The sequence below is a fragment of the Canis lupus genome, chromosome 27, assembly GCF_011100685.1.
Source record: "Canis lupus familiaris isolate Mischka breed German Shepherd chromosome 27, alternate assembly UU_Cfam_GSD_1.0, whole genome shotgun sequence".
Lineage (NCBI taxonomy): Eukaryota > Metazoa > Chordata > Mammalia > Carnivora > Canidae > Canis > Canis lupus.
Window position 1 is genome coordinate 35918802 of NC_049248.1, and position 26175 is coordinate 35944976.

Consider the following 26175-nt stretch of genomic DNA (forward strand, 5'->3'; position numbering starts at 1 on the left):
GCAAATAGAACAAAGTGCAAAGGCCTTAAGATGAGAGCATCCTTGCAGTGTTGTAGGAACAGCAAAGAGACAAGTGTGTCCAGAGCAGAGTATGCAAGGAGGGAGCAGAGAGGTGATGGAGATGAGAGGTCATGTTGAATTTTGTTGACCATTGGAAGGAGTTTTCATTTTACTCTGAGTTAGATGGGAAATTTTGGAGAGTTTTGATCAGAATTCACGTCTGTTAAAAAGATGAAGTATGATAATGTATAAAACATGACGTGGCTTGGGACACCTGGGTATCTCAGTGGTTGAGCATCTGCCTTTGGCTCAGGTTGTGATCCTGGGGTCCTGGGATCGAGTCCCACATCAGGTTCCCTGCAGAGACCCTGCTTCTCCTTCTGTCTATGTCTCTGCCTCTCTCTCTGTGTCTCTCATGAATAAACAAATAGAATCTTAAAAAAAACAAACCCATGACATGGCTTACATTTTATAGGATCACTCTGTCTTGTCTGTTGAGAATGTAGGTCAGGAGGTGGGAGAATGATACGGTGCTGAAATAGGACTACTACAATTTTAGTAGGCATAATAATCCAGGTGGAAAATGGTGTGGACTGAGATGAAGGTGGTAGCAAAGGAGGTAGTAAGAAAGTGATAGTTGATATGTGTCTTAGCTCAAGCTACCCTAACAAACCACCATGAACTGGGTGGCTGCACCACCATAAATCATAAATTTTCACCATAAATTTCTCTAAGATCTGGAGGCTGGAAGGTAGAGATCAGTGTGCCAGGATGGCATTCTGGTGAGGGCCCTCTTCCTGACTTGCAGATGGTCATCCTTCTTGCTGTGTCCTCATATGGCACAGAGAGAGCTCTAGTGTCTTTTCCTCTTTTTATATTGGCATTACTCCCATCATGAGCACCCTACCTTCATCTAAACCTAATTATCTCCCCATAACCAAATATCATCACATTAGGGATTAGGGCTTCATCATATGAATGCTGGGAGACACGACCAACAGTCGTGTTGGTCCATAGTAACATATATGTTAGAGATTCACCTGACAGAATTTGATGATGGATTGCCTGTAGGTGTGAGAGGAAGGGAGGAGCTAAGATGTTGCTAGATTGTAGCTGGAGTAATTAGGAGACTATAGGTGCAATTTCCTCAGATAAAAATTTGGGATAGAGTAGATGTGGGAGGAAATGCTGAAAGTACAGTTTTGGATACATTGAGTTTGAGATGCCTATTAGACATTGACGTGGGTGTGCTGAGTCAAGAGCTGAATACTGGAGTTTAGGGAAATAGTACAAATTGGAGGTATACATTTGGGACCATCGTTTAGAATCTATAAATAGGATGAGATTCCCAAAGGGATGACTGTGTCCCAAGGCTCTTCAAGATTCAGAGTTGTGGAAGATGAAGAGTAACCAGTCAAGCCGAGAAAGACAGGAGAAAGTGGCCAGGACAAGAATCCAGTAAGATGAAAACCAAGAATGTGTCACTGGATTTTGAGAAATGGAGGTAGAATTGGTAACTTAAAAGGGAAGGTAAAGTCTGCTGGGCAAATGCTCTCAAACAGGTACGAAGTCATGAGACTAGAGCACAAGAGAAGGTTGACTTCGGTGGGAGTGGGAATAGTCCACCCACCACGAGTAGGAGGGAAGGAAAAGTATGTAGGTAAAGATTTGGGTAGGTTCTAGATGGGGTGGTGGTAGATTGTGGAAATGCTCTTCTAGTTTAGTTTGTTTTTTCCTCAGTGACATCGGAAGCAAGATTATTGGCAATGAGCTAATAAAGTGGAAGTGTTGGAAATTTTAGAAATTTGAAGCTAGAGGAGATGTTAGTTGGGCATTTAGGGGGATGGGGGTGGGAATGAACTAGTGAAGGGCAACAGGATTACTCAAGCAGCATGTAGCTTGGTATCCATGCATTTAAGGTGAGATCAGTCAGAGGGGCAGTATATAAGGCGCCACACTCATGTTTTATTACAAGCGCAGCACAGAGGAAATGTTTAATCAAGACTAAGTTCCCCTTATGTACTTAACAATGCTACAACATGTGTATTAAATAACAACCAGTATTTATTGAGCATTTACTATATACAAGGCAATTAGTAGGTATGTTACAAGTATTATCTTTTAATCCTCGCCAGAGAGGAAAACAGAAGGAAAGAAGAAGGAAAGAAGAAAAAAAAAAAAAAAAAAAAAAAAAACCTGAGAGGCAGTTTTCACTTTACAGATGAGGGAATTTAAGCTTAAAGAGATATGTTCAAGGTCATGTAACTGGTAAATGGATTCAAAGAATTTACTCCCAGTCAACTCCAGAGTCATTAACAACAGTATGTTTCCCCAGTTCAGTAACAGTGGGTGTTCAATAAATAGTAGCTATTATTACTAACAAGAACAGTTCATCATCATGTGTCTGTGATTTAGAGATTTTTTACTCCTGCATTCCCTGCCTCAATAATTTTTTTTGTTTGTTTCTTTCTATAGTGTATGCACCATGCTAGGTACTGGTGATTCAATTGCAATTTAAAGTTCCTGCTCCCGAAATGAACTTCTTTGCCTTTTCTTGTAGGAATGCAAGTTCCAGAATGGCAGGTTGCATCGTGTTCAGTGTATATTAGGTGCCATAAATATGTTTTGATTTTACTATACTCTGAACTACTTCCTAGAAAGGCAGCAGGTATAGAAGCTGGGATCTGTGGGTGGGACTTTATCTCTCAAAGCCAGTTACTAACTCTATGAATTGGGACAAGTAACTTAAGTTTTATAAGTGCATCTTAATTTCATCACTTGCAACAATGTGATGCAATTCTGCTTTAACTAGTACAGAAGAAAAGATCCAATGAGACAATTTATGAGAAAATACTTGACAAATTGTGACCTGAAACTAATGTTAATTATTATTGTAAGCCCTACAAAAGGCTTATACAACTATGTTGAAGATATTAGCTTCCTTGTCTTTAATGTGATTGAGGATTTTAAGGTAAAGGGTTTTATCTTGGAAGGGCAGCATCTTATCACTGCTGTTACCACTGCATTTTTATTGAGTCCCCGTAGTCCACGTCATTGCAAGAGAATTATGTAGCTGATAACTTCTTTTTAAAAAAATTAAGTAATTATTGCACAATGCTGGGCCCTTCTCTATACCCTGGCTACCCACATATTAGAATTTCACTAGCAAATAGAGATCTTTCATTTTAGAGATTCAGCACTTACTTTTAATTTGCATGGAATTGACATCAATTCTTATTTTGCTGAAAACAGTGCGTCCAGCAGCCAGGTAGTCATTTTTACATGCACAGTCTTGCCTCCTACTTCCATTAAAAGGACATTCATATGGATTTTGTAGTCTGAAACAACATTAGAATATTTTTAGTATTAGACGGTAATCCCATCATGGATCTAAATGGTAAACTTTGGAAGTGGGAAGGTAAAAGATGCGCTCTTTAATATTATAATGTAATTTAAATGAGAAAGAAGTAAAAACTACTCAAGATTAACATATAATCCTCAATGGGAAGTTCAAGAATGGTGTATGGAAAATAATTCAGTTATAGTTCTCAGTTCTCCTCACCTTTATTACTGGTATTAATTTTGTTTCTATTAAAATACACTTAGCTCTTAAACTCTTTTGTTGTTCCACAGCTCCCCCTCGGTATTTTTCTTAGTCAATCTGTGAGCATGTGTTAATACTCAAGTATTTGTTATTCAACAGGCAGGGACAACATCTGGCTTAGGTCCTAATATTTCCACCTGCTCCTAAATTACTTGTCCCGCTTGTGAGATACTCAAGTATCACTCTGAAAGCTGGAACTTCTAATACTCTTGATGGACCATTACAATGCACGGATAAGCCAAAAATCTCCTACCTAACACCATACACTTCAGAGAAGTTGTCTTCTTCACCTTTGACCAATGATATATATTCCTTGGGGTTCTCTGAGTGCATGCCTGCGCAATAGATCTGGAGGGAAAATGCAAACATCTAGAAAAGCCTTTTCCAGTCAGTGGCCAATGTTAAAATCAAATACGAACTGCTTCCAAAATACCTTTATTATTCTTCCGTTAATGTTAAGATCATAGTCACCATCCTTGGTAATGTTGTTTTTCACTTGGATTTCTTTGCAGCTGGTGAATGTTTTACCTTCAAGGACAAGTGAATATAACTTGTTGACATTGAACCAGTTACAAACAATAGCATGAATTTAGCTCACTCATACAAATATTATACTTGGAAAAAATAGGCATTTTGTTTTGCAGAGCATATGAGCACTACAAATACAAATATTTATTTTCAAACTTTAATTGAAACTTCCTAGGAACACTTACATGTTTGGTAGATTTTTAAAATCGATTACTTACAGTCATTGATGTAACACTTCTTTTGAGCATTTGGTTTTAAACGCTTTAAACATAAGTTACTGGGCCAGCCATGTTCAGCCATGCATTCTACTCTTCTCTCCATTGTCCCAGCTCCGCAAGTCACTGAGCACTGTGAACAGGGTACAGTTTAATGGATCCATTACAGTATAATGGATAAAAGGCCAGTAAACCCATATTTCCTTCTCTCACACTAGGTCCCTTTGGAACAAACTGATGATCAACTAATTTGTATAGTTACAGCAACAGAATATAGTAAATACTTGATATACATTAATTAGTGATGGTTATTAAGACTACAGAGTTTTTTCCTCATTGTTATATGCTAGGATTGCAAAGTAACATTCACTTGCTCTCTATCAAATTGGCAATGGAATATAGTACCAATGACTTTCATTATTCATATGTTAGATCTATTTACTTCTTCATTTGATCAATAAATATTTCAGAAGCATCGACTCAAAATGCAAGCCACTGTGCAAGGCTCTCTGAAGAACGGAAATAAGTTATTAGTTATGGTCCCTCCTCATAAACAGATTATCGCAAGCATAGAGAAAGAGATATTTAGGTAAGTAATTGAAAGTGGTTTTTATAGACGGAAGGGGTAGGAGACTAGATCTGAGATCTAGTTAGACATGTAGATTACCAGGCATCCTACACCTAGAAGATCTCAAAGGGCTTTCAATTCATAACTATATACTGACCTTGCTCCACTTCCCCACTTTCCAAGTGGCCATATGCAAACAGCTCCTAAAATTGCATTTGTAAACCTGAGGGGAAGGCAGCACAGGACATTCTCGATAGTCTATAGGCCAAAGTTGATGAAGCTTATATTTCTCAGTAGGCCAGATTGCAATGCAATATGTAATCCTTTGTAGGTGACTAAATCCACAGTTACCTGCACACTGAAAAATATACAATTTTAAAGGGAGAAAAAGATGGCTTTAAATTTAACTAGGGCCTACTACTTGCCAGGTGGTTAATACATATTAGGCCACATCATCGCCACAATAATCTTATTTAATAGCCTAACTTATAGATGAGTAAACAAATGTTCAGAGACATTAGGTAACGTTTCCAGAGGTGTGCCAATAAATGGGAAGGATGCAGATTCAGGCTAGACTATCTATTGGTACTGCCTAGGTTTTTTGGTTTTGTTTTCCATTACACTGCTAAAAACAGTTTAATTGGATAAAGCTTTATCTCCTGATAGGCACAGCTTCAGAGAAATGGAATGAAAATATTAGGGGTTCTTACCTGAAATAAAGAACAGTTATGATTAACTTACTAGTAACTATATATGTTAGCATACATTTATCTTAATACACATAATGTGATGTATAACACCATTTGACTAAAATAACTAAGTGATAGATATAAATTAAAGAGCAAAAAGTAGGCAAATCAATTTCTGCTTCCAGCAATAATGGAGCAACAAGAAATAAGTTACCTTCTAATATAAAGCAACAAAAACATCTGGTGAAAAGATAACAAACAATGGCTTTTCAGACACTAGACGTTGGACAATAAAGTGATACATGGGAGACAGAAATAAAACAAGTAATCCTATAACTGCTCTCATCCGCTACCTTGAGAGAGCTTCCAGGTCTTGGAACAAGAAAAGGAAACACAAAGGGACAGCAGAGTTCTGACCTGTGCACACATACACGTGAGGACATCAAGTAAGGCCAAAGAATGAACCAACCAAAAGATAGAAATTACTGTATATGGTACTCACATGGGATGAAATATCGTGCTTATTTTCTCTAGCCAGACTGGAAAACTTTATATTCATGGGACAATAGATATATTACTCAAAAGGGTCTTGCCACAGAGGAGAGGAATAATGTACCTTAGACTAAATAATGCACTGGCCTGACCTAACAAATCTTAAGAGCAAGACAAGAAAGTATCCAACTGTCTCCAGACAGAGTAACTTCATTCCAGAGTGAAGCTCATAATATGTGCATAGGAATCAAAACTACCCAGTAGGCAAAAAGGTAAAATTCATGTCTAACATGAAATCAAAAAAATTTACGGGCATGCAAAGAAGCAAGAAATTATAACCCACAATGAGGAGAAAAACCTAGCTTTCAAAGCAGACCAAGGGGGGTCAGGGAAAACAGCCAAGTAAGGATTTCTGAAAATTCTCTCCTCCATAAAAACAATAAAAAGTTAACCAAAGGTTTACAGTGATCTGGGAAGCATTTATTTCAAAACAAGGCTAAGTCTCAGGATGAAGAGGGAGCTTTGTGGTGTTTTGACTTACCCTATACCCATTCTCCCCTAACTCCATAGCAGCCTTCAAAATCAATAGTCCTGCAAACACGGTGAAAACCAGCAGCCTGGCAGCCATAAGAGAGGTGGAACTGGGTTGGACATCCTTCAAAACTTCCTTCCCATAGAACTGTCATAATTTGAACTGTTTGATGGTCTTCTAGAAGATCCCCCTTGCAAGGCTGTCTTTATTTGACTTGACTCAGAGCTTGCCCAGTGCTAAAAGCCATTTCCCTAGGGGCATTTGTTGAACCCAATTAAAGGCCACTGTTTAACTTTACAGCTTCCAGAGCAGGGATAACAGTTTAGAACAAAAAACAGGCTAGTCAAAAAAGCTTAAAAGGAAAATCTGGGAAATGAAATATAACAGCTTTGAAAACCTCCAATATATTCATAGGAATCTGGAAACCTGTGGACATGCATGAGGTTGTGCGCATGTTCAGGGCTGCACACATGCTCAGGAAGCACCTGGGAAGGGCCTACACTCTCATCTCTGGCTGACATCCAGGCTATGCACAAAATCAGGACATTAAGCTTAAGAAACAGCTGTCAACTTCCTGGCTGGTGCCTACACCTTTTATTCTATCTGCATTGCCATTACTCTATCTGCACCATCCAACTGTCAGTGGTTTCATTCCCTCGATTGATATGCATACTGTTATCTACCCCCTTAGTCAAAAATTTTGAATGATTTTATTTATTTATTTGAGAGAAAGAGAAAAAGAGAGAGAGAAAGAGAGAGAGAGAGAGTAGGAGCAGGGGGAGGGACAGAAGGAAAGAGAGAAGCAAACTCCCTGCTGCTCAGGGATCCAGATGTGGGGCTCAATCCCAGGACCCCAGGATCATGACCTGAGCTGAAGGCAAACTCTTAACTGACTGAGCCACTCAGGTGCCCCCCAACCCGCTGTATTCCAATTTAGTGACATAGCTTCAACTGTGTCAAGTTTGAGACTCAGTTGTTGAGACTCTTTCCAGGATCAAAATTTCTTAACTTTCTTTGTCTTACCTGTGATGAGTCTCCTGTTACCACAATGTACCTGCAGGAAGGATTCGGGCACTCTTTGATGGAAAGAGGCCTGGTGGAAGGATCACAGAAACTCTCATTCACTTGACTGTTTTGTGCATCAGTGCACTTGACTTGCCGATGTGTCTGTTTTTGGTTACATGAAGTTGAACACTAGAAGTGCAATGACAGAATGAATAACACATTCTTTCATGCAATTCTTTGAAATTTTACTTGTCAGTACTCACGTTCAGCCACTCTCCTGCCACCCACTGGTACTGTATGCAGTCCTGGTGCCAACATTGCCGCTGAGAATAAGGCCGAGTGGATTGAGCACACATTTCTTCAGCCACCCGACCAACGCCTCTGAGTCTACAGTACACATCTCTTTGCTGAACTCCAGAGCCACAGGTCACAGAGCACTACAGAGAAGCCCAAATGATTTGAGCAATTAGCTAACAAATATCAGATTTCAGAAAGATAGCAAAATAGTGCCATGGCCTGTTTTCTTATATCTTTTAAACATAGCCTGATGTTTATCAGGCATTAAGTAGAAAATACATGCAATTAGTATTTTTAAGACTCTCTAGTGTGAAGCATCTATACAAATATGCAAATAAATTTTCTTTATTTTGTAGTACCCCCTTAAGCCAAGTGGTTAATACATATTAGGCTACATCATCGCCTTCATCGCCATGAAGACCATAGTTATGGAAACTATGACAAGCTGTATGACAAGTTATGTCAGACACTACATCCCAACTGATAGCTCTCTATTCTCACTTAAATGTTCTTAATATCTTTAAAACTCATTGCACAACGAAACTATTCTACTATATTGCTTTTTTAAAAAATATATTTTATTTATTTATTCATGAGAGACAGAGAGAGAGAGAGAGAGAGGCAGAGACACAGGCAGAGGGAGAAGCAGGCTCCATGCAGGGAGCCCGATGTGGGACTCGATTCCGGGACCTCAGGATCACACCCTGGGCCAAAGGCAGGCGCTAAAACGCTGAACCACCCAGGGATCCCCAACTACATTGCTTTTAAACATCATTTAAATTCTTAGACTATATGCATCATCTCCCTCGAAGGAATAATAATTTCCAAAATTGTGTTATATACTCATCTTTATACTTGCAGCACCTATGGTAGGGTAGTTTGGGGACCCAAACATTTGCTAATCTGTTGATTCATGATTATCTTTCAATGGACAAGTGTTTGGGGAAGCTGGTTGTATAAACCATAATAAACTTGGACCATCTTATCTTAGCCACCCCAGGTCACATTTCTCTTCTGTGCACAAAGGAGATTTTGTATTATTTGCAAATTTCAAAGAACACTTCCATACATTTATTCCTGGTAACAGTTCAACCTCTGACAAGCAGTGCTGAAGACCTGAGACTCAGAGATGATAAGTCACTTACTTGAGCTCCTGCCTCTAGTTAGCAAAATGAAGCTCAGTTCTTCCTGACTCTAGATGCTGAGGTGTTATTACGATGCCTGTAGGGGATGGAGAAGGATCTGGTAACCTCTCAGAGCGTTTGCTCCTCTAAAATGCTAGGTTCTATTACAACAGAGCTTGACTACAACCAAGAGCTGTGGTACCCACATCAATAAACTATGGAGAAAGCCCAGGGTATTTATTTAAGTTGCAAGTTTGTTTTTTTTATACTCTTTGTTATTTCAGAAGGGATGAGAAGTCCTACTGAGGAATATCTGTGGTCTCATTACTGTTCCCAGTTTTGATATTGTAAGGGTAAAAATTCAGGTCCTTTGGGGCACCTGGATGGCTCAATTGGTTAAGCATCCCACTACTGATCTCTGCTTAGGTCATGATCTCAGGATCATGAGATGGAGCTCCATGATGGGTTTCATGCTCTGTGTGGAGTCTGCTTGGGATTCTCTCTGCCGCTCCCCTCGTTTGTGTGCAAAAATGTGCTCTCTCGCTCTCTCTCTGTCTCTCTTTGTCTCTCTCAAAAAAATAAATGAATAAATCTTTAAAACAAATCAGGTCCTTCACCAAGTTCTATGTTTCTGCAGGAATCTCAGAGGGACAAACTTCTTTTTCCACAACAACAAATGTATATCTGCAGAATATGGGTTTACCATGAATGAAAAATTTTTAAGATCTCACAAAATCTAAGAACTTGGCTCACCTGTAGACTTGAATCCCTCATACAAACTGTTGTAGCATTTTACTCTAAATGCACTTGATAATTTAGTTTTCTATTTTGTGGGTATAAGCAGTAACCACTGACTTGAAGAGAGTTTATATGTATTTCTTAACCTATGAAGAACAGTCTTCTCTACATAGCTTACATTTACCTTCATTGTATGCTTAGGCAGTTGAATTTTGCCCCCATTGAGTGTTTTCACAAAAAAACAGCTCCACTGCACGGAGACAGCAATAATTCAGTGTGTGTTCTATGCAAGACACAATATTAAGTAGACTAAAATGTCTGGATGTAGTTTAGCTTATCTGAACCTCTTGTGAAAATATTTAGCCTATAAAATAAGGCTCCTGCAAACATTTTCCAGGGATAATTTCAGAAATATAAACTACATTTGGAAAACTTCCCACCTCTAAACCTGGAAAAATATAATTCACAAATCATAGCTTAGCAAGAAGTTCTAGCAGACAAATATAATTTTCTAAAATTCAATAAACCACAAGCGTTCACTGGTCCTTTGGTCACAGCACATGTTTAGAAAAATCTTCTGTGACCATGGGTAACTACTATTACGGACCTCTTCCTTTCCCTTTCCCTATTGTGGGAAAAAAAAAAAAAAGGTCTACTACTTGGAAGAAAACAAGTAACGTCTTGTTTTACAGTTTTTTTAAAGATAAGAGTACAAAAAAGTAAACTGATGCAACTTTAGATTTGAACAGAAAAGATAATACATGGCTTAAATGAAATATTTCTTAACCCAATGCCATCAATAACCTTAACTGCCAGATCCAACAAAAAGGTTTCAAATCTTTTCCTTAATCTCACGGATACATTCAGCAGCATTGATCACTTTCTGTTGAGCCATTCTGGCTTTTGTGATTGAAATCCCTTCAGGTTCTACTCTGCTTTTCTTAGATTGCTCCTTCTCAGAGTTCTTAACTGACTCTATTTTCTCAGTTAAGCCTTAAATGTTAGCATATCCTGGGATTCTGGTTTTTTTATTTTAAGATTTTATTTATTTATTTGAGAGAGAGAGAGATGGAAATGGTGAGAGATAGCACAAGCGGGCAGGAGAGGGAGAAGCAGACTCCCTGCTGAGCAGGGAGCCCAATGCAGGCTCCATCCCAGAACCCTGGGATCATAACCTGAGCCAAAGGCAGACACTTACCCAACTGAGCCACCCGGGCGCCCTTGGGATTCTGTTTATGACCTGCTTCTCTTTATACCCTCTGAGCACTCTGAGCAATTTCTTCAATTTTCTTTTTTTTTTTTTTTTTAAGATTTTATTTATTCATAGACACAGAGAGAGAGAGGCAGAGACACAGGCAGAGGGAGAAGCAGGCTCCATGCAGGGAGCCCGATGCGGGACTCGATCCCGGGTCTCCAGGATCACACCCCAGGCTGCAGGCGGTGCCAAACCACTGCGCCACTGGGGCTGCCCAATTTCTTCAATTTTCTAAATCTGTTCTCTCCAGCCTTGGTCCTAATTCTGACCTTGGCATTTACATTTGCATGTGCTTACAAGAATGTTTTATGTATTTACAGAAATCTCATGTGTCTTCTATGTAGATATGTCAAAGGCACCTCAAAATGCAACATTTCCAAAGCAGAACCTTTGCCAGGCCAGGTCCCCTATGGTGGTGGATGCTGTGAAGATATGATTAACTCACTCTTTGGTTGAGTGACTTCTAGAATGAATTCTCAAGGTACACCTCTACCTCTAAAATATACATCCTGATTTAAGAGCTTCATAGAACATACTTATAAGCATGTTATACATTAGCTTTCTTAAAAGTCCAGATATCTAATATGAAAACTATAATTACAAGTACAACACAACGACTGAATGCACTAACTCATCAACACTGCATAGTTTAATTTAGACAGGAAAAATAAGCCAAATATCCTATTTATATGTGATATACTATAACATTGCATGGACTGGCACTTGAAAGACTTGACAGCGGAATTGGAGAAGGTGAACTTTAGCCAATCCATGGGTACTGTAGCTATTTTAGCTACTGTAGAGCAGGCTTAAAGAACCGTTAGAATATGCATTGCAAAAATAGGTTCATCAAACTGCTATTTCATAAATTATTTAAAATGCAAATAGTGAAGTCTTCTTTCTTGATGCATTATTTATTAGTTCTTATTAACAGATTTAGGTTTTGATTTCCTCATAGTTATTTGGAACTATGGTTTAATCCAAGTGAGTCAATAATGTAGCAGTAGTATTAGCAACAGTAGAGCATTTGGAATTAGGAAATACTCTAGGAATATGTAACTTCAGTTTCTCTTCAATTTTGAAATTCCTTTTTACAGTAATAGTAAATGAATAGCCATCAAACCTACCCATACTTACATACCTTCAATCTGGGTACATTTGACTACATCCTGAAAGCAGTCATTCCATTTTTGGGTGACTTTAAAGTTAGCAAATACCTATATTGAACTGAAATATTCTTATTTAAACATTTATCCATTGTCCAGAATCTGTCCCCCTTTCCAACACAAAACAAATGCATATTCACTTTCATGTGAGAAAGTATGAAGCTGTAAGGGGTGACTATTTTATGACCAATAGGAGTTGAGCAATAAAATCACAGAAATGCGAGTCCAGCACACTGACATTATAAAGCTACTAAATCAAACTTAAAACCGGTGACCTAGTTTTGTTATGTAAAGAAGAAATGTCTTTGAATTTAAGCCTCTAATCATCAGGGCTTTTCCTACTTGGAGTAGGACACAGTGGAACAGACATAGAATAGTTGAAACCATTTGATTATACTTCTCAGGGGATTTGGTAATTTGTCAAGACTTTTCTTTTTTTTTTTTTTTAAGATTTTATTTATTTATTCATGAGAGACACACAGAGAGAGGCAGACACACAGGCAGAGGGAGAAGCAGGCTCCATGCAGGGAGCCCGACGTGGGACTGGATCCCCGGTCTCCAAGATCACACCCTGGGATGAAGGTGGCGCTAAACTGCTGAGCCACCCAGGCTGCCCCAGAGGGAGAAGTAGACTCCCCATGGGAGCCTGATGAGGGACTCGATCCCAGGACCCTGGGATCATGACCTGGAATAGGCACTGCTCCAAAAATCTGACCAAGATCTGTGCCAAAAATGTGAATGCTACCCATCATGAACATAGCCTAATATGTTGCTAGTGATTTAAGCAACTACATCATATTTAGTATATGATCAACTAAACTGTTATTTTCCCATAAGCTGTAAAATCCATATATATCTGATACTTAGGCAACAAACTTTTTTGACATAAGCTTGCAGTGAATTCAATACAACACAGAAATGAAATTACATTTCTGTTGAATGCATTACCATGGGATGCAGTGACAATCTATAATTGTTAACTTTAGGTGCCCTGGTAAGAGTGGCAATAGGTTGTTAAGGAAATATAAGGATAAGCTGATGTATAATGATCATAAGGAAATAATTATGACAGCAACTATTGTAAGGAGAGCTTAAATACACCTGTGTTCAAATGCTTCCCCCCCACCACACAATTTTAGTCTGTGACCTGTATAAGCTACTTGGCCCCATAGCTGTTGCTTTCTCATCTCCGCACAAGGTCGGGAAGCAACTGTCCCTTATTGCTCCCCTCTTCTTCCCATTTCTTCACTTTTCTGGCAGAGATAAAGTTATTTCTGCCTTGAAACGTTTCTTGATACATGCCTTAAACCAGAGAGTTAATAATCTCAGCCCACTCAAAGAAAGGCCATCGTAAGTATCAAGAAAGAGGAGAAACAAAGAGAGTGAACAGACAGCATAGAAATGTAAGAACAGAATTGTTGGCACCAACCAGAAGGGATTGAGAAGCACAGTTTACTCAGCCCCAGAGCAAAAAAAGACATTCCCCCTGTCCTGGGGCTCTAGCCTATCTTCACTGGTAGAAACATCACTTAGGAAGAGGATCTGGGCTCTTGGTCAGTGGCTGCGGAAACTCAATTAAGATTTACTATCTTTCTAGGTTATAAGTGATAATATATGTATATATCAGAAATTTCTGAAAATATATAAATATGGACATATGTACTTTGGAAATATAGGAAATATGGAATTAGAGAAATACAAAATCACTTAAAATGCTAACACTTAGCATAGAGTTTCAAAAAATTTTTTCGGGGGCTTTGGGAGACATTAGCTAATAGATTTGTGAGATTTTGGAACTTCTCTCACCTTTGGTTCCAGCTCTGATCTTAAACTTGTAGAAAGAAAATGATGGGTCTCAGAGAAGGGGAACGAGGCAAATGGTTGGTATCACATGACTCTAGATTCAACAGAGTTGAGTGAGATCCCTCAGGCTATCTTTCTAAGTTGTCCAACAGAAGTGTCATGATCAAGAGGAGGCAAGAATGCAGGCCTTTTTTTTTTTCCCCTTGAGCATAAAAATTACATTTGGATGGTACTGAACCAAGTAGATGGAGCATGAGACAATGAGTACTTGAGCACCATGCTGGCCTTAAAAACTTGAATATACAAGTAAAGCTAGTATTTCCAAATAGGTAAAATTATGTTCAAAAAAAAAAAAAAAAGGAAAAGAAACAAACAAACAAAAAGCCTTTCAGAAAGTGGAGGGAATTCTTTTTTAAATGATTCCAGTATTTACTTTGCCTCTAAAGATATACAGCTGGAGCCGGAGGATAAATGGCCCTGTATACCAATGCTTGTTTCTGTTTAGCAGCAGTCACTGACATGCATTACTAAATCCTTTCATGGAAAAATGATATCAAATACCAAATGAAGACCGCTACTTCAAAACTCATTTGAGCACCTCTGTGGTCACAATTTGCTAAATGAGTCCTTCCATTTGAGGTATAATGTAAAATAGTAATAAAATGAAATTATTTTATAGTGGGTGATCATACTAAAGCAATGTTACAATTTAAACCGTCGGAACAACGTAGCAACCAGTGATTATCTCGTAACTACCTCTGAAATTACACTTCTGTTGAATATATTATTATATGTAGTGCAGTGACAGCCTGCAATTGTTAACTTCATGTGGGTACTTTTTATAGAATAAATCAAAAGCCAACGGCTTCACAAATGGTCATTTGTTTCTGGCAGAGATTTGAGGACTGTGTGGGTGTCTGAAGCTAATTTCTATGACAAGGAAAACCAACTCAAAGAGAAGAAAGCAGACTCTGTACAAAAGCATCTGTGTTTTTTAACAGTCCTTGAATATTCATATCTATGTCTTAGAAACTCCTTAAACATGCTCACTTAAGTGAGTCTTATATCATTTTATACTTGGTGGTAAGCCAAGGCCAATTTGTTAGCACTGATGATTGATTCACTGCTGTGGGGCTGGAGGTCAAGGATCAGAAAGCATCCCTCATGAAAACTGATCACAGCAGCTGCAGCAGCTGCATAGCAGCAAGGGGATCCTGGGGATCAACAGGAATCCTGGTGGCCAAGATGCAAAAATTCTCTCCCTCTTCCACAAGCCGGATGGCTCCCGCCACACCACCCCATGGTCCCTGGATGATGTCAGATTTAAGAAGTCTCTGCCACAGGCTGGGTTCACTAACTTTACAGCATTTCAGCCTTATGGGAAAGGCACTTTGCCATAATTTGGGAACATCTGGGCCCAGATAAAGTGAGGCAAACCCTGATTTTACTCCGCAAACCACAATATGACAAATATATAAATTAAGAGTTAGAAAGTATTTTTGGCAACTAAATTACAATATTCAAGTTAAGAAATACTTAACTGAATATGAAGTTAGGTGCTTAGTGAACAAGTTACCCATTGTCCCTGAGATTCAGTGGCCTGAGACAAGGGTGAAGAAGTAGGCATGGGTTAGGTTGTAGACTTACCATGTAAAGACAATGGTCAATCACAGAAGATAATAAGAGACACAATGATATCTAAGTTATTTTAGAGCTCACACTTTATGCAAATAAATAATGGCAAAAAGACATAGAGGGAGGCCATTGTCCACCTGGGAAGAGGTGATGAACTAGACTGGAGTGTCTGCAAGGAGACTCAAGAGTTACTTTGAAGGAGAATTAGAAGAATTTGTTGAGTCACTGACTGCAGGGTCAAGAGAGAAAGAATGATCCAGTGTTTCTTTCAGAATGATCCAGTGTTTTTTTCTTAAACAACTTAGTATGTAGTGGTGGTACTTACGAAATAAAATAGGTTTGTGGGAAATCTTTGAAATCATGGCCTGTGCTAAAGCGTGAAAAATCATTTTATTACTTTACCAAAATTCAATGTCAAAGCAAATGCTCATGATATATGTTTGTGTGTGTGTGGGGGGGGGGGATGAAAACAAACATGTTTTCCCCCAGTTTTCAGTCAAATACTAAGCACTATTCTGAACCTATGAACACTTGACAGAGTCTGTCTCTTCTACAAAGAAACCTGAGATGCTCAACTTGGAAGCATTTTATTCAGGAACAATGAATGACAGGCCGACAGTGCCACTCAGAAGTCGGTGCCCTGTACTGAGGCTCTAACCTCACAGAGTAAATGTGACTTAGGAACTCAGGGGGACCTCACTTCTTCTAGATCCTCTCTTTAATAGACATCACTCCAACATCACACAAAAGCAAGGAATCTGCATCAGCAGAGGAGAGGTTTTTTCTTCCATTCTCAGAACTATGCCCTTTCAGAAATGGCTAAGCACCCTGAGGTACTGCTGAAAGCAGCCAGACGGCCTAACCCCACTGAAATCAGGCCCCCAGAAATTTTTCTAGTGACATTTCCAACTTCATTCAGGGATTTTACCTCTTTGCTACTCCCAAGCTGGTCTTTGCTTGACAATCATGATCAAATGCATGCCACTCTCCATTTAGATTTTGAGCTTTCTTCCCTGAGTATGCCAGGGCACCTATCAATCACCCTCCTTTTATAAACTGAGTCCTCAGTCTGGATCTCATGTATATATCAGCTTCATTTTTTGCTGAGTCTTTCCAAGTGTGTCTACTGTAGCCTTAGACTAGCCCAGGCTACCTAGTTCTGACATGTCCCTAACTCTTAAACAACTCCAATTATGATGCTGTCTAGAACTTACCAGTCCCTTCTCCAACATGTAACCTTAGCTCAAATCTAAGACTTTGGTGTGGAAATATGGCAGTTATTAAATATCTTATTATCTATACTTTACTTTTAGACTACCTGGAATAATATTATGATTATCAGTAGACCCCTGGTATTCAGGAACAGAATTTCTTGTAAAGTTTACAGTCACAAAAAAAATCAACCAACAATTCATTATTTAACTATAGACTTAGCAATTGTGTTAACATTGTACATTAATTCAGAGCATGGTGCAAAAAAATGTGTAACAGAATAAAACACGCTTTAGTGGAGTAAAGCTGTCATGATTATTGAGACAGAGAATTGAGATTTTTCTTTGTAAGTGCAAAAATACATTTATAATTATAAAATAGATCACATACCTCCTTCCATCTATTGGCTTTCCATGAAGGGCATCTGACAGATCTACAAGCTTTGTGAGTTCGAGGTTTCTGTAGATGACTGCAATATTTTTCTTCTAATTTCCCTTGGAACTGGTCAATGCAAAGCACCTCACGGTACTTTAAACCTTTACCACAAGAAGCTGAGCACTAGAAAATAAACATGAATGCACTTGATTAATTTTATCTTGACTAATTTATCTTCAAAATGTATATTAAAAAAGCAATCAAAACATCATTGCTTTGATGTTTTCATTAAGATATACTTTGATATTTTTCACTAGAGAGAATTTATAATTTGTCTTTCTGCCCTGGACTATCAGAAGATGTTGATGCCATAAGGTATCCATTAATTCCACAAAAAGTACTGATTGTCTACAGTATACCAAGCATTTTTCTGGTACCTAAATGTTTTAGATCTTTTAAGGTTAAAGCTAACTCCTGTTATCACACATAATCATTTAATTTTAATTTTATATGATCACAACCTATTCTATTTTTAATCCCATGTTTCCCTTACTTCAAAGTACATGTTGGATGTTTAAAAAAAATGCAATGATTTCTCAATGCAGGGATTGAGAAAGGAAAAAATTATTTTTTTAAGTCCAATTCAGTTCAACTTTGTTTTTTTCATCAATCTGGGGAAATATCTCTCTGTACCATCAACCCTCCAATATATTCAGTAAGAAAAAAAAAATATATATATATATATAATCTCTGTAAAGATATAGGTGAAATAATAATTTGACTTCATTTTTCAGCCAGCTGCCATTTAATAAGTAAGGCCAGTGCAATGTAGTGGAAAGAGCTTGGGCTCTGGTATTGAAAACCAGATCTACCTCTTACTACTTGGGTGATTCTAGGCAGATATCATCATCTGTCCAAGATTCTGTTTCTGCATGTACAAAATGGAGATAATAACACCAATATTACAGGTTCATTATGAAGATGAGATAAAGAATATGAAAGGTCTAATCTGGACCTATTACATGTGGTGCATCCTCACTAAATATTAGCTTCCTCTTCTACTGTTGTCCTTTATGTAGTCTCAGGATGTTGGCAATTTTCAGCATGATGTATGTACCAGGGAAAAGTTAAGCAAAGACATGGATTCCAGACAACTCCTCTCATACCTCTAAGACAGCTGTTCACATATGGTTTCATTTAGAAACATATACTGAGTTCAGAGAACATCAGATAATATATTATGCATTTTATCTACTAGTTCAAAGACTGTTAGACTTTCTAATACAGACTATTAGATGCTTAAAATATTTTAAATCAAAAAATAATTGGGAGATCATTTATCTTTTTATATTATCTGCAATATTATATCTCATTTGTGTAGCCAATTAATTTAATACAAGGCCTTGATTATTAAGACTTATTACCATACCCAAAATGTTATCTTTAACACAGCTTTACATGTCACTTAGAACATACTTTATTCTGTGAAAATCTCTAAGGGATCTTTGTAACTTGTACTGAGTATACATTCTTTCCTATTGACCTTCTCTTTTGGATCTACCTATATGCTCTATTCTCCTGACTTGATACTTTTCTGTTTCTTGACTTCACTGTCTATTTTTCAAAGAGTAAGGCATGTTTTACACCAAAGACATCACATATTATTGAGTATCAAGCCTATATTCATCAAGAAATATATATACATATTCACACAAGGAAAAAATGGTATTCTCCTTAGGTATAATTATTTTTTCTAACCTTCATGATCTTTAAAACAGAAGAATATTCATTACTCTTCTTTGTAGCCCTTTTTAAAAAATAAGCATTACTGTGAATATTTAAGCTCAACACAGTTGGTCTTATGGAAGATGTAAAAATATTTAGTATCTTATTCATTCTGTGAATATTATTGCATTTCTACCATAAACCAAGAGTTGCAGACACAGACTCATTAAACATCTCTTGCTTTTGCCCTTGGTTTATTCTCAAAGTGCTTATAATCTATAATTTTCCAGCATGTGCCATTGATTAAATGAACAATACCAAAGTGGATCTTAGATAATATTAAGCCCAATAAGATAATGAAAAACACAAGACATAAAGGCCATGAAAATAATACAATAAAAATTATGTATTTAAGAAATTCTGAAAAGTAGCCATTCCTTTCTGGGATGTTTGATAAGTTCTCAAGGAGAAAGTGATATTTAAACTCAGTTTGAAAAAAAAAAGAAACTCAGTTTTGAAGAAGTAGGCTTGTTGATGGAAAAGATCTACAGTCATATATTTGTTTAATATCCTTATTTGGACATTGACCACATGTCTGTTTTGTAAAATTCTCAGGTTCTGACAGTGCCAAGAATCAAGAGTCCAAGAATCACACCATAAGTATGCAGTAAATTATTGATATTTCTGATAAGAATGACCAATTCACTTACAAAACTATGTAATATAAGAGGGGACACTGAAGATTCTTCTTTAGAATTCAGCAATATATTTCTGCTATGAGCAGTATCTACAAATGGAATGTAAAGTCATACATTGATAGTGTACTTGCAGTATACTATCAAAGTCAAGATTATTTTTCACAAGACTCGATAGTGTCTCCTACTCTAACTCAAGATCATCTTTTTTTCTCTTCTTTATTATTCTAATCTTTAACCAAAACTATTATTAAATGTAGTTTTAAATATTTTTGCTCAAAAAATGACAATAGCTGGGGCATCTGGCTCAGGATCCTGGAGACCCAGGATTGAGTCTCACATCGGGCTCCCTGCACGGAGCCTGCTTCTCCCTCTGCCTGTGTCTCTACCTCTCTCTGTGTGTCTCATGATTAAATAAAATTGTTTAAAAAAATAACAATAGCTCTTTATTATCTTCAAAAATAGTCAAAATTGATATTCTTGGTTTTTTTGAGCCACTAAATTTCAGTCAACATACCTTTCTGACCTTATATTCTGTTACTTTTCAACATGCAGCTTTGTTCTACTTAGGCATAATGTATTCACTCAACAAGAGTGCCTAATTCATGTTATTTCCTTTTACCTCAACCAATCACTTCTCCTGGTGCTTTCTAAATGTGACTTATCCTTAAAGCTTTAAGTCAGTCCCATGTCTAAGGTAAATACATATCAATCTTTCACTCCTCTGAACTCTTCTGAATCTCACTGGTTTTTAGCACTTCATCATTATCTGCTTTTGTCACATGCTTTATCTACCCAGACTTCTGGAGGTCAAGGACCTTTTAGAGATTACTCATATCACCCACAAAATGGCAGGGACAATAAATATTGGCTGATTAATTGATGTTGATACTTAGTGTAAGCAATTCTTATTTGTTTTTGTTAAACTCGAAAGTAATTTATTAAAACATTTTAAATTCCTTGAAATATATTTATTGGCTTATAAACACAAGGCTTCTCTAGGAAAGATAGACAAAAAGTACAAAATTACAGAACTGCAAAATAAATTGTGCTTGGTCACACTTTTAAAGTAGAGCTTTCATTCCTCAAACTTTGAAGAGGAGTAAAAACATTATCTTATGTCTGATGAATTCCATGTGAGGATTTAAGTAAAAGAGAACATGCAAAGAATTATGTTTTAGCTGGAATGAGGTAGTCATAAAGTAAATAACCAGTGAAATCCTACCCTCTTTCTCTCAAACCACAATACGTGCTGAGTTGTAAAGATACCACAAAATAGCTCACTTGATAGGGTACTCAAGCATTACAATTCTTTTCTCTGGTATCCCAGCGATTTTGTTTGTTTTTCTCTATTTAATATTCCTGATGCCATTCTACTCCCGTGAGATTTTATTAACTCTGTATATTTTCCAGCATTCTTGTCAAAAGAATTCTTAAAAATCACCACTATTGTCCTTAGTTGACATAGTCTTAAATTCTGAGATGTATTTTCACGAGTACCATGGAACAGTAGATAGAGGATACAATCTACTTCAGAAGTAGTGACATTAAATACAAGTAACCTGAACTGACTATTCCTGTAAATTAGGTGAGGACAAATGTCTACTTAAGGAAAAGACAACATTTGAAACAAATGTAGAATTTCCAAGCCTTAGAAATGCAACAGAATCTCAAGAATTGTGCAGGTTGGATGGCACTTTCAATTCCAAGATGGAATTTTGGAGTTAATCATTCTAATATGCTTAACTTTGGAACAAGTTTATTCTTGTTTTTAAGGTTGTACATAATTCCAGAATAAGATTACTATTGATATTTAAGGTATGGACTATTAGTTTGTTAAAGATATTACAGAAGAATGAATTAATTGACAGTTTGTGAAAAATGTTGATTCCAGACACTTAAATTTTTAAGCAAAATAGGGCAATGAAGTTTATTTAGCTCCAGTCCTAGGAAATGGAAAACATCACCATCCAGTGCATGAAAAGGTGCTCAACATCACTAATCATCTGGGAAATGCAAATCAAAGCCACAATGAGATATCACATCACACCTGTCAGGATTACCATCATCAAAAAATTGAGATAATTAATGCTGGTGATGATGTGGAGAAAGGGAACTCTTTTGCACTGCTGGTGAGATTGTAAACTGATACAACCACTATGGAAAATAGTACAGAGGATTCTTAAAAAATTAAAAATAAAACTACCATATGACCCAGCCATTTCTCCTGAGAATTAATCCAAAGGAAATGAAACCAAAACTTGAAAAGATATCTGCATCCCTACATTCATAGCAGCAATACTTAAAAAAGCCAAGACATAGAAACAACCTAGGTTCATCAATGGATAAATGGATAAAGAAGCTGCAGTAGATAAATATACAATGGAATATTATTCTGCCATAAAATTGCAGAAAATCCTGCTATTTGCAACATGGATGAAACTTGGAGCACTATGATACGTGAAATAAGTCAGAGAAAGATAAATACTGTAGGCTCTCACTTATATGTGGAGTCTTAAAAACAATAACAACAATGAACTCAGAGATCATATTACTGGTCACCAGAGGTAGGGGAGGTTAAGAGGGAATTGGAGAAAGGTGATCAAAGGTACAAACTTCATAAGGACTAGGGATGTAATATTTAGCATGACGACTATAGTTCACATTGTCATAATATATTTAGGAAATTATTGAGAGTAAATTCTAAAAGATCATAATAATTTTTTTTATTGTATCTATATGAGTGGATGGATGCTAACCAAACTTACAGCAATGATCATTTCCTAATATAAGTCAAACCATTATGCTGTATACCTTAAGCTTATACAGTGCTGTATGTCAATTATATCTCAAAACTGGAAAAAATTAGGTGAAGTGAATTTTTTCTTTATTTCTAGATATCACATCATCTGTTAGTTATCTGCTGAAAATGTAAAAATTCACAACCATATGGCTGGTTGTCATATCTATCCAATTGTTCATTGTATGTCAGGTTATTAACTAATTTCCTCAGACAACCAAGGAAAGCTTACTACCAGGTGACAAAAGTGTTCACACAGTCTTTTTAAGAAGAGCTAAACACAGAAATGCAATCATTACACATTAAAAATCTAAATCCAAATATGCTTTATTACAAATTAGGAAATCACTTCCATCAAGTGCAACTGAAGAAGCATCAAATTATAATGTATTAAATGGAGTGGTTTTGATTTAAACTCAATAATAGCTAAAATATAATCAGGTATTGGAGTGTCTCTTGAAATAATTTGAGAGAATTAGCTGTGTTTTCCTTAGCCTCAAGTGACAATTCCAAAAGAATCAATGAACTTCTCAACATAGGGACATGTATTACTTATCTTTGTTTTGATCTTTTTTTCAAAACTGACTATACTATGGTTCTGTAGTAAAGTGAAATTTTTTTAATAAAAAGTTTTAACCATAGCTATTTTGCAAGAGAATTTTTTTAATGTTTTGGTGATCATATGCTAAATGTCTTTATAACACTATCACTAAACAAGATTTATCTATGAAATGATATAATAAAGAAATGATAGAGCTTCAGATCAAGATAGACCATAAATTAGATATTTTGTGGAATAAAATACTTGTGTGTATGCATTCATGCATGTATGCTTTATCTATTCTTTTTGATTTTTAAGAAGTCTGTAACATTCTCTAAATAAAATAAAGAGGCTACATCTTCAACCCCAGGAACAGCATGGTTTTTGAAATCTTCAGCAAGCCGGTAACATCTACATATCTAGGAGAAGAACCCAATTATAGTAAAATCTTAGATATGAGTTTTATACAATTATTCTGTAATTAGGGGCATTCCTCACATTGGTGGAACACTTTTAAATTGAATTCTCCTCAGTTATTAAAGAAGTAAATATTCCATTAACATAGAATAAATAGGCCAACTATCCTAGAATAGGATATTCCTGCATTTAAACAAAAAATGACAAAATATGCATATTAAGAGTAGGATGTCAACTCTGCAAAATAGTACTGCTGTTCCTTTAATTCAATGCATATGTGCACTAAAAAGTAAGATACTAAATCTATCAACAGGGACCCTTTTCATAGTATTTCCTGAAAGATTATACTTAGAGTTTTAAAGTTAAATGGGGTTTGAAAATTCTTTTAACCTGTTATAGTCTTTGACTATGCAGCTTTAATAAACCAAGACAGCATTTGGTATTAAAAATAATCACTACTGAAAGAGTTCATACTCTGTTGCATTTCCTCTAATTTAAAATTTACAACTTCAGACATTTAAAATTTTTTAAGTCAGATTCATTTGCAAAAATGTTTTGAGTCCCAACTTAAAAGACAAAGAAATATATTATTAGCAAACATACCTAGCAAACTTTCATTATATTCAAGTCATTGTGCTAATTATAATATTTTAATTTCTACTTCATGTTATAAAATGTTACTTCTATAAATATATAGTCTATATGTATATATATTTATATACACCATGAATTATAGTTCTAAGCTAATAGGATTATCTCATATGTAAATAGGTTAATTCAATTGGAAATACTATTTAAAGATAATTTGTTATATTTGTTAATATTTTCTAAATTAAAACTTTGGAAAAATTTTGTGATATTTTCACTTTCAAATATAAAACCTGAAGCAAAGTTGCAATAATTAATGCAAGTTCTTTACAGAAATTTTCACTTGTCACACAAAATTATTTTCTACACACAAAATATTAAAAAATCAGAAGGAAAAATCACACCTGTGAAAGATAACTAAAATATTCAATTATTGGATTAGTTTTCTTCAATAGTAAGATTTGATGAACAATCACTACAAACTCGCCAATGTCACTGAACTCAGGTTAATTTGCTATATGAAATAGTGTATGTAATTCCAATTAAAAATGTAAACATTATCTGTAGCAAAAAAAAAATAGGAAAAACTATTAGTTCAAGTCTTGTAATTTATCTTAGCTTTCTAATAGGATACTTATATGTAGTATAAAGGGGTAATTAACATTTTCAATTTTTTTATAAAATCTGTTTAGCAAGTGGAACTCATCTAAAGAGTTCCTGTTTAGAATTTTTATCGACTCATTGAGTAACATAAATCTTTGCAATTATAGGGCAACAGGAAAAAAATGTTATCATCAATATAAAAATAATATATTTTAACTAATTTTAATAATTCTCTTGGGGCCATTATTGTATGTTTACTTTTTCTTAATGTCTTTATACAAATCACAACAACTGGGACATAGTTACTTTTGTAAGACCATATGGCACATTCCCTGATGAAAATCCCACTCTTGTCCCCTGGGAGCCTACATCCAGAATCATGAGCATCTGCCTCCTGGATGGAACAAAGTAGAAAACTATTCAGAGTGGGCAGAGCATAAAAAGGTAAAAAGATCAGAAAATAACTAAAGCATACCTTTTAAAAAAATATTGAATTTTAAGGCATTACTACGGTAACATTTACAAAATTCTTAAAATCAAGTGCCAGCAGAATAACAGGATTTACCATTTCAAGTTTCTACAAATGTTTTTGTACTAGCTGTGGGAGTTAACAGAAATAAAGCCAAGAAGTTTGCTTTCAAGTAGGGTTATAAAGGTCTGAAAAGGAATATGCACAGAGAAGTCTCAGATGAGAAATAAAAAATGAGATCTATGAATGCTTTGATAAGACAAAGTCAGAGTTGAAATAAAAAAAATTTCCATTGAATACATTTATGTCTATTTATCATACATAATACAAGTTATGAAGCAAATATTGTAGGGATTAATTTCAATGACCTTAAGCTAATTTCATATTTAATTATATTAAAAAAGAATTCTTTCTGTTAGAATTTCAGGCGGGGTTTCATGTCTTTTACTATTGGAAATAGAGGACAAGATAAAAGGGCTTGGGATTTAAAATCGGACACGGATATTTCAACCTCCATGGTCAGTGGCTGAGCAACCTTGGGCTAGATGCTTAACCCTGCTGAGCTTCAGTTTTCTTGGCAGAAGGTGGCAATAATAATACCTACCTCAGGGTAGTTGTGAGATTAAAGGATAACATATGAATAACCTAAAACAGTGCTTGACTAATTCTCTAAATGCTTATTAATCTTCCATCCCCCTTTCTCTTTCTTCCTTTCCTAATCCTGAGGAAATATAAAATGGTGAAAATACAATCAATGATATGGATTTCTCTATGAAACACTTGAATAGAATATGGGGATTGTTCAACACATTCAGAATTCATTTAATGATGAGATTGAAGGATAATCACCCCAATGGAATTCCAATAAGAGTCTATCCTGTTCTTCCTGAAAAAAAAAAAAAACAAAAAACAAAAAACAAAAAACCGTGCTTACCTAGACACTGAAAAACACATCAGATATACCTTAAGTTATTGTCACAGTGGGCATAAAGAAAAGAAACTGGAAGCAAAGGCAAATAGACATCTGGTTAAAAAAATTAACCAGTTTCAGTTAAAAATGGTGGTGTGACCATATGTATTCATTTCCCTTCCCCCAAGT

The 26175-nt window shown here is 36.2% G+C and overlaps 1 protein-coding gene across 4 annotated transcripts in view; it reads right to left on the reverse strand.

Moving 5' to 3' along the window:
• The window catches only part of ADAMTS20 (ADAM metallopeptidase with thrombospondin type 1 motif 20), a 162947-nt gene that overhangs the window by 23563 nt on the left and 113209 nt on the right, over window positions 1–26175 (reverse strand). For all 4 annotated transcript variants that reach the window (XM_038577378.1, XM_038577379.1, XM_038577380.1 and 1 more), the window contains 8 exons: window positions 17254–17421; window positions 7897–8070; window positions 7652–7822; window positions 5073–5273; window positions 4351–4480; window positions 4038–4132; window positions 3858–3952; window positions 3205–3338 (listed from right to left, as the gene is read on the reverse strand). In XM_038577378.1, the coding sequence (XP_038433306.1) occupies window positions 3205–3338; window positions 3858–3952; window positions 4038–4132; window positions 4351–4480; window positions 5073–5273; window positions 7652–7822; window positions 7897–8070; window positions 17254–17421 (1168 nt within the window). The remainder of the gene's footprint in view (window positions 1–3204; window positions 3339–3857; window positions 3953–4037; window positions 4133–4350; window positions 4481–5072; window positions 5274–7651; window positions 7823–7896; window positions 8071–17253; window positions 17422–26175) is intronic.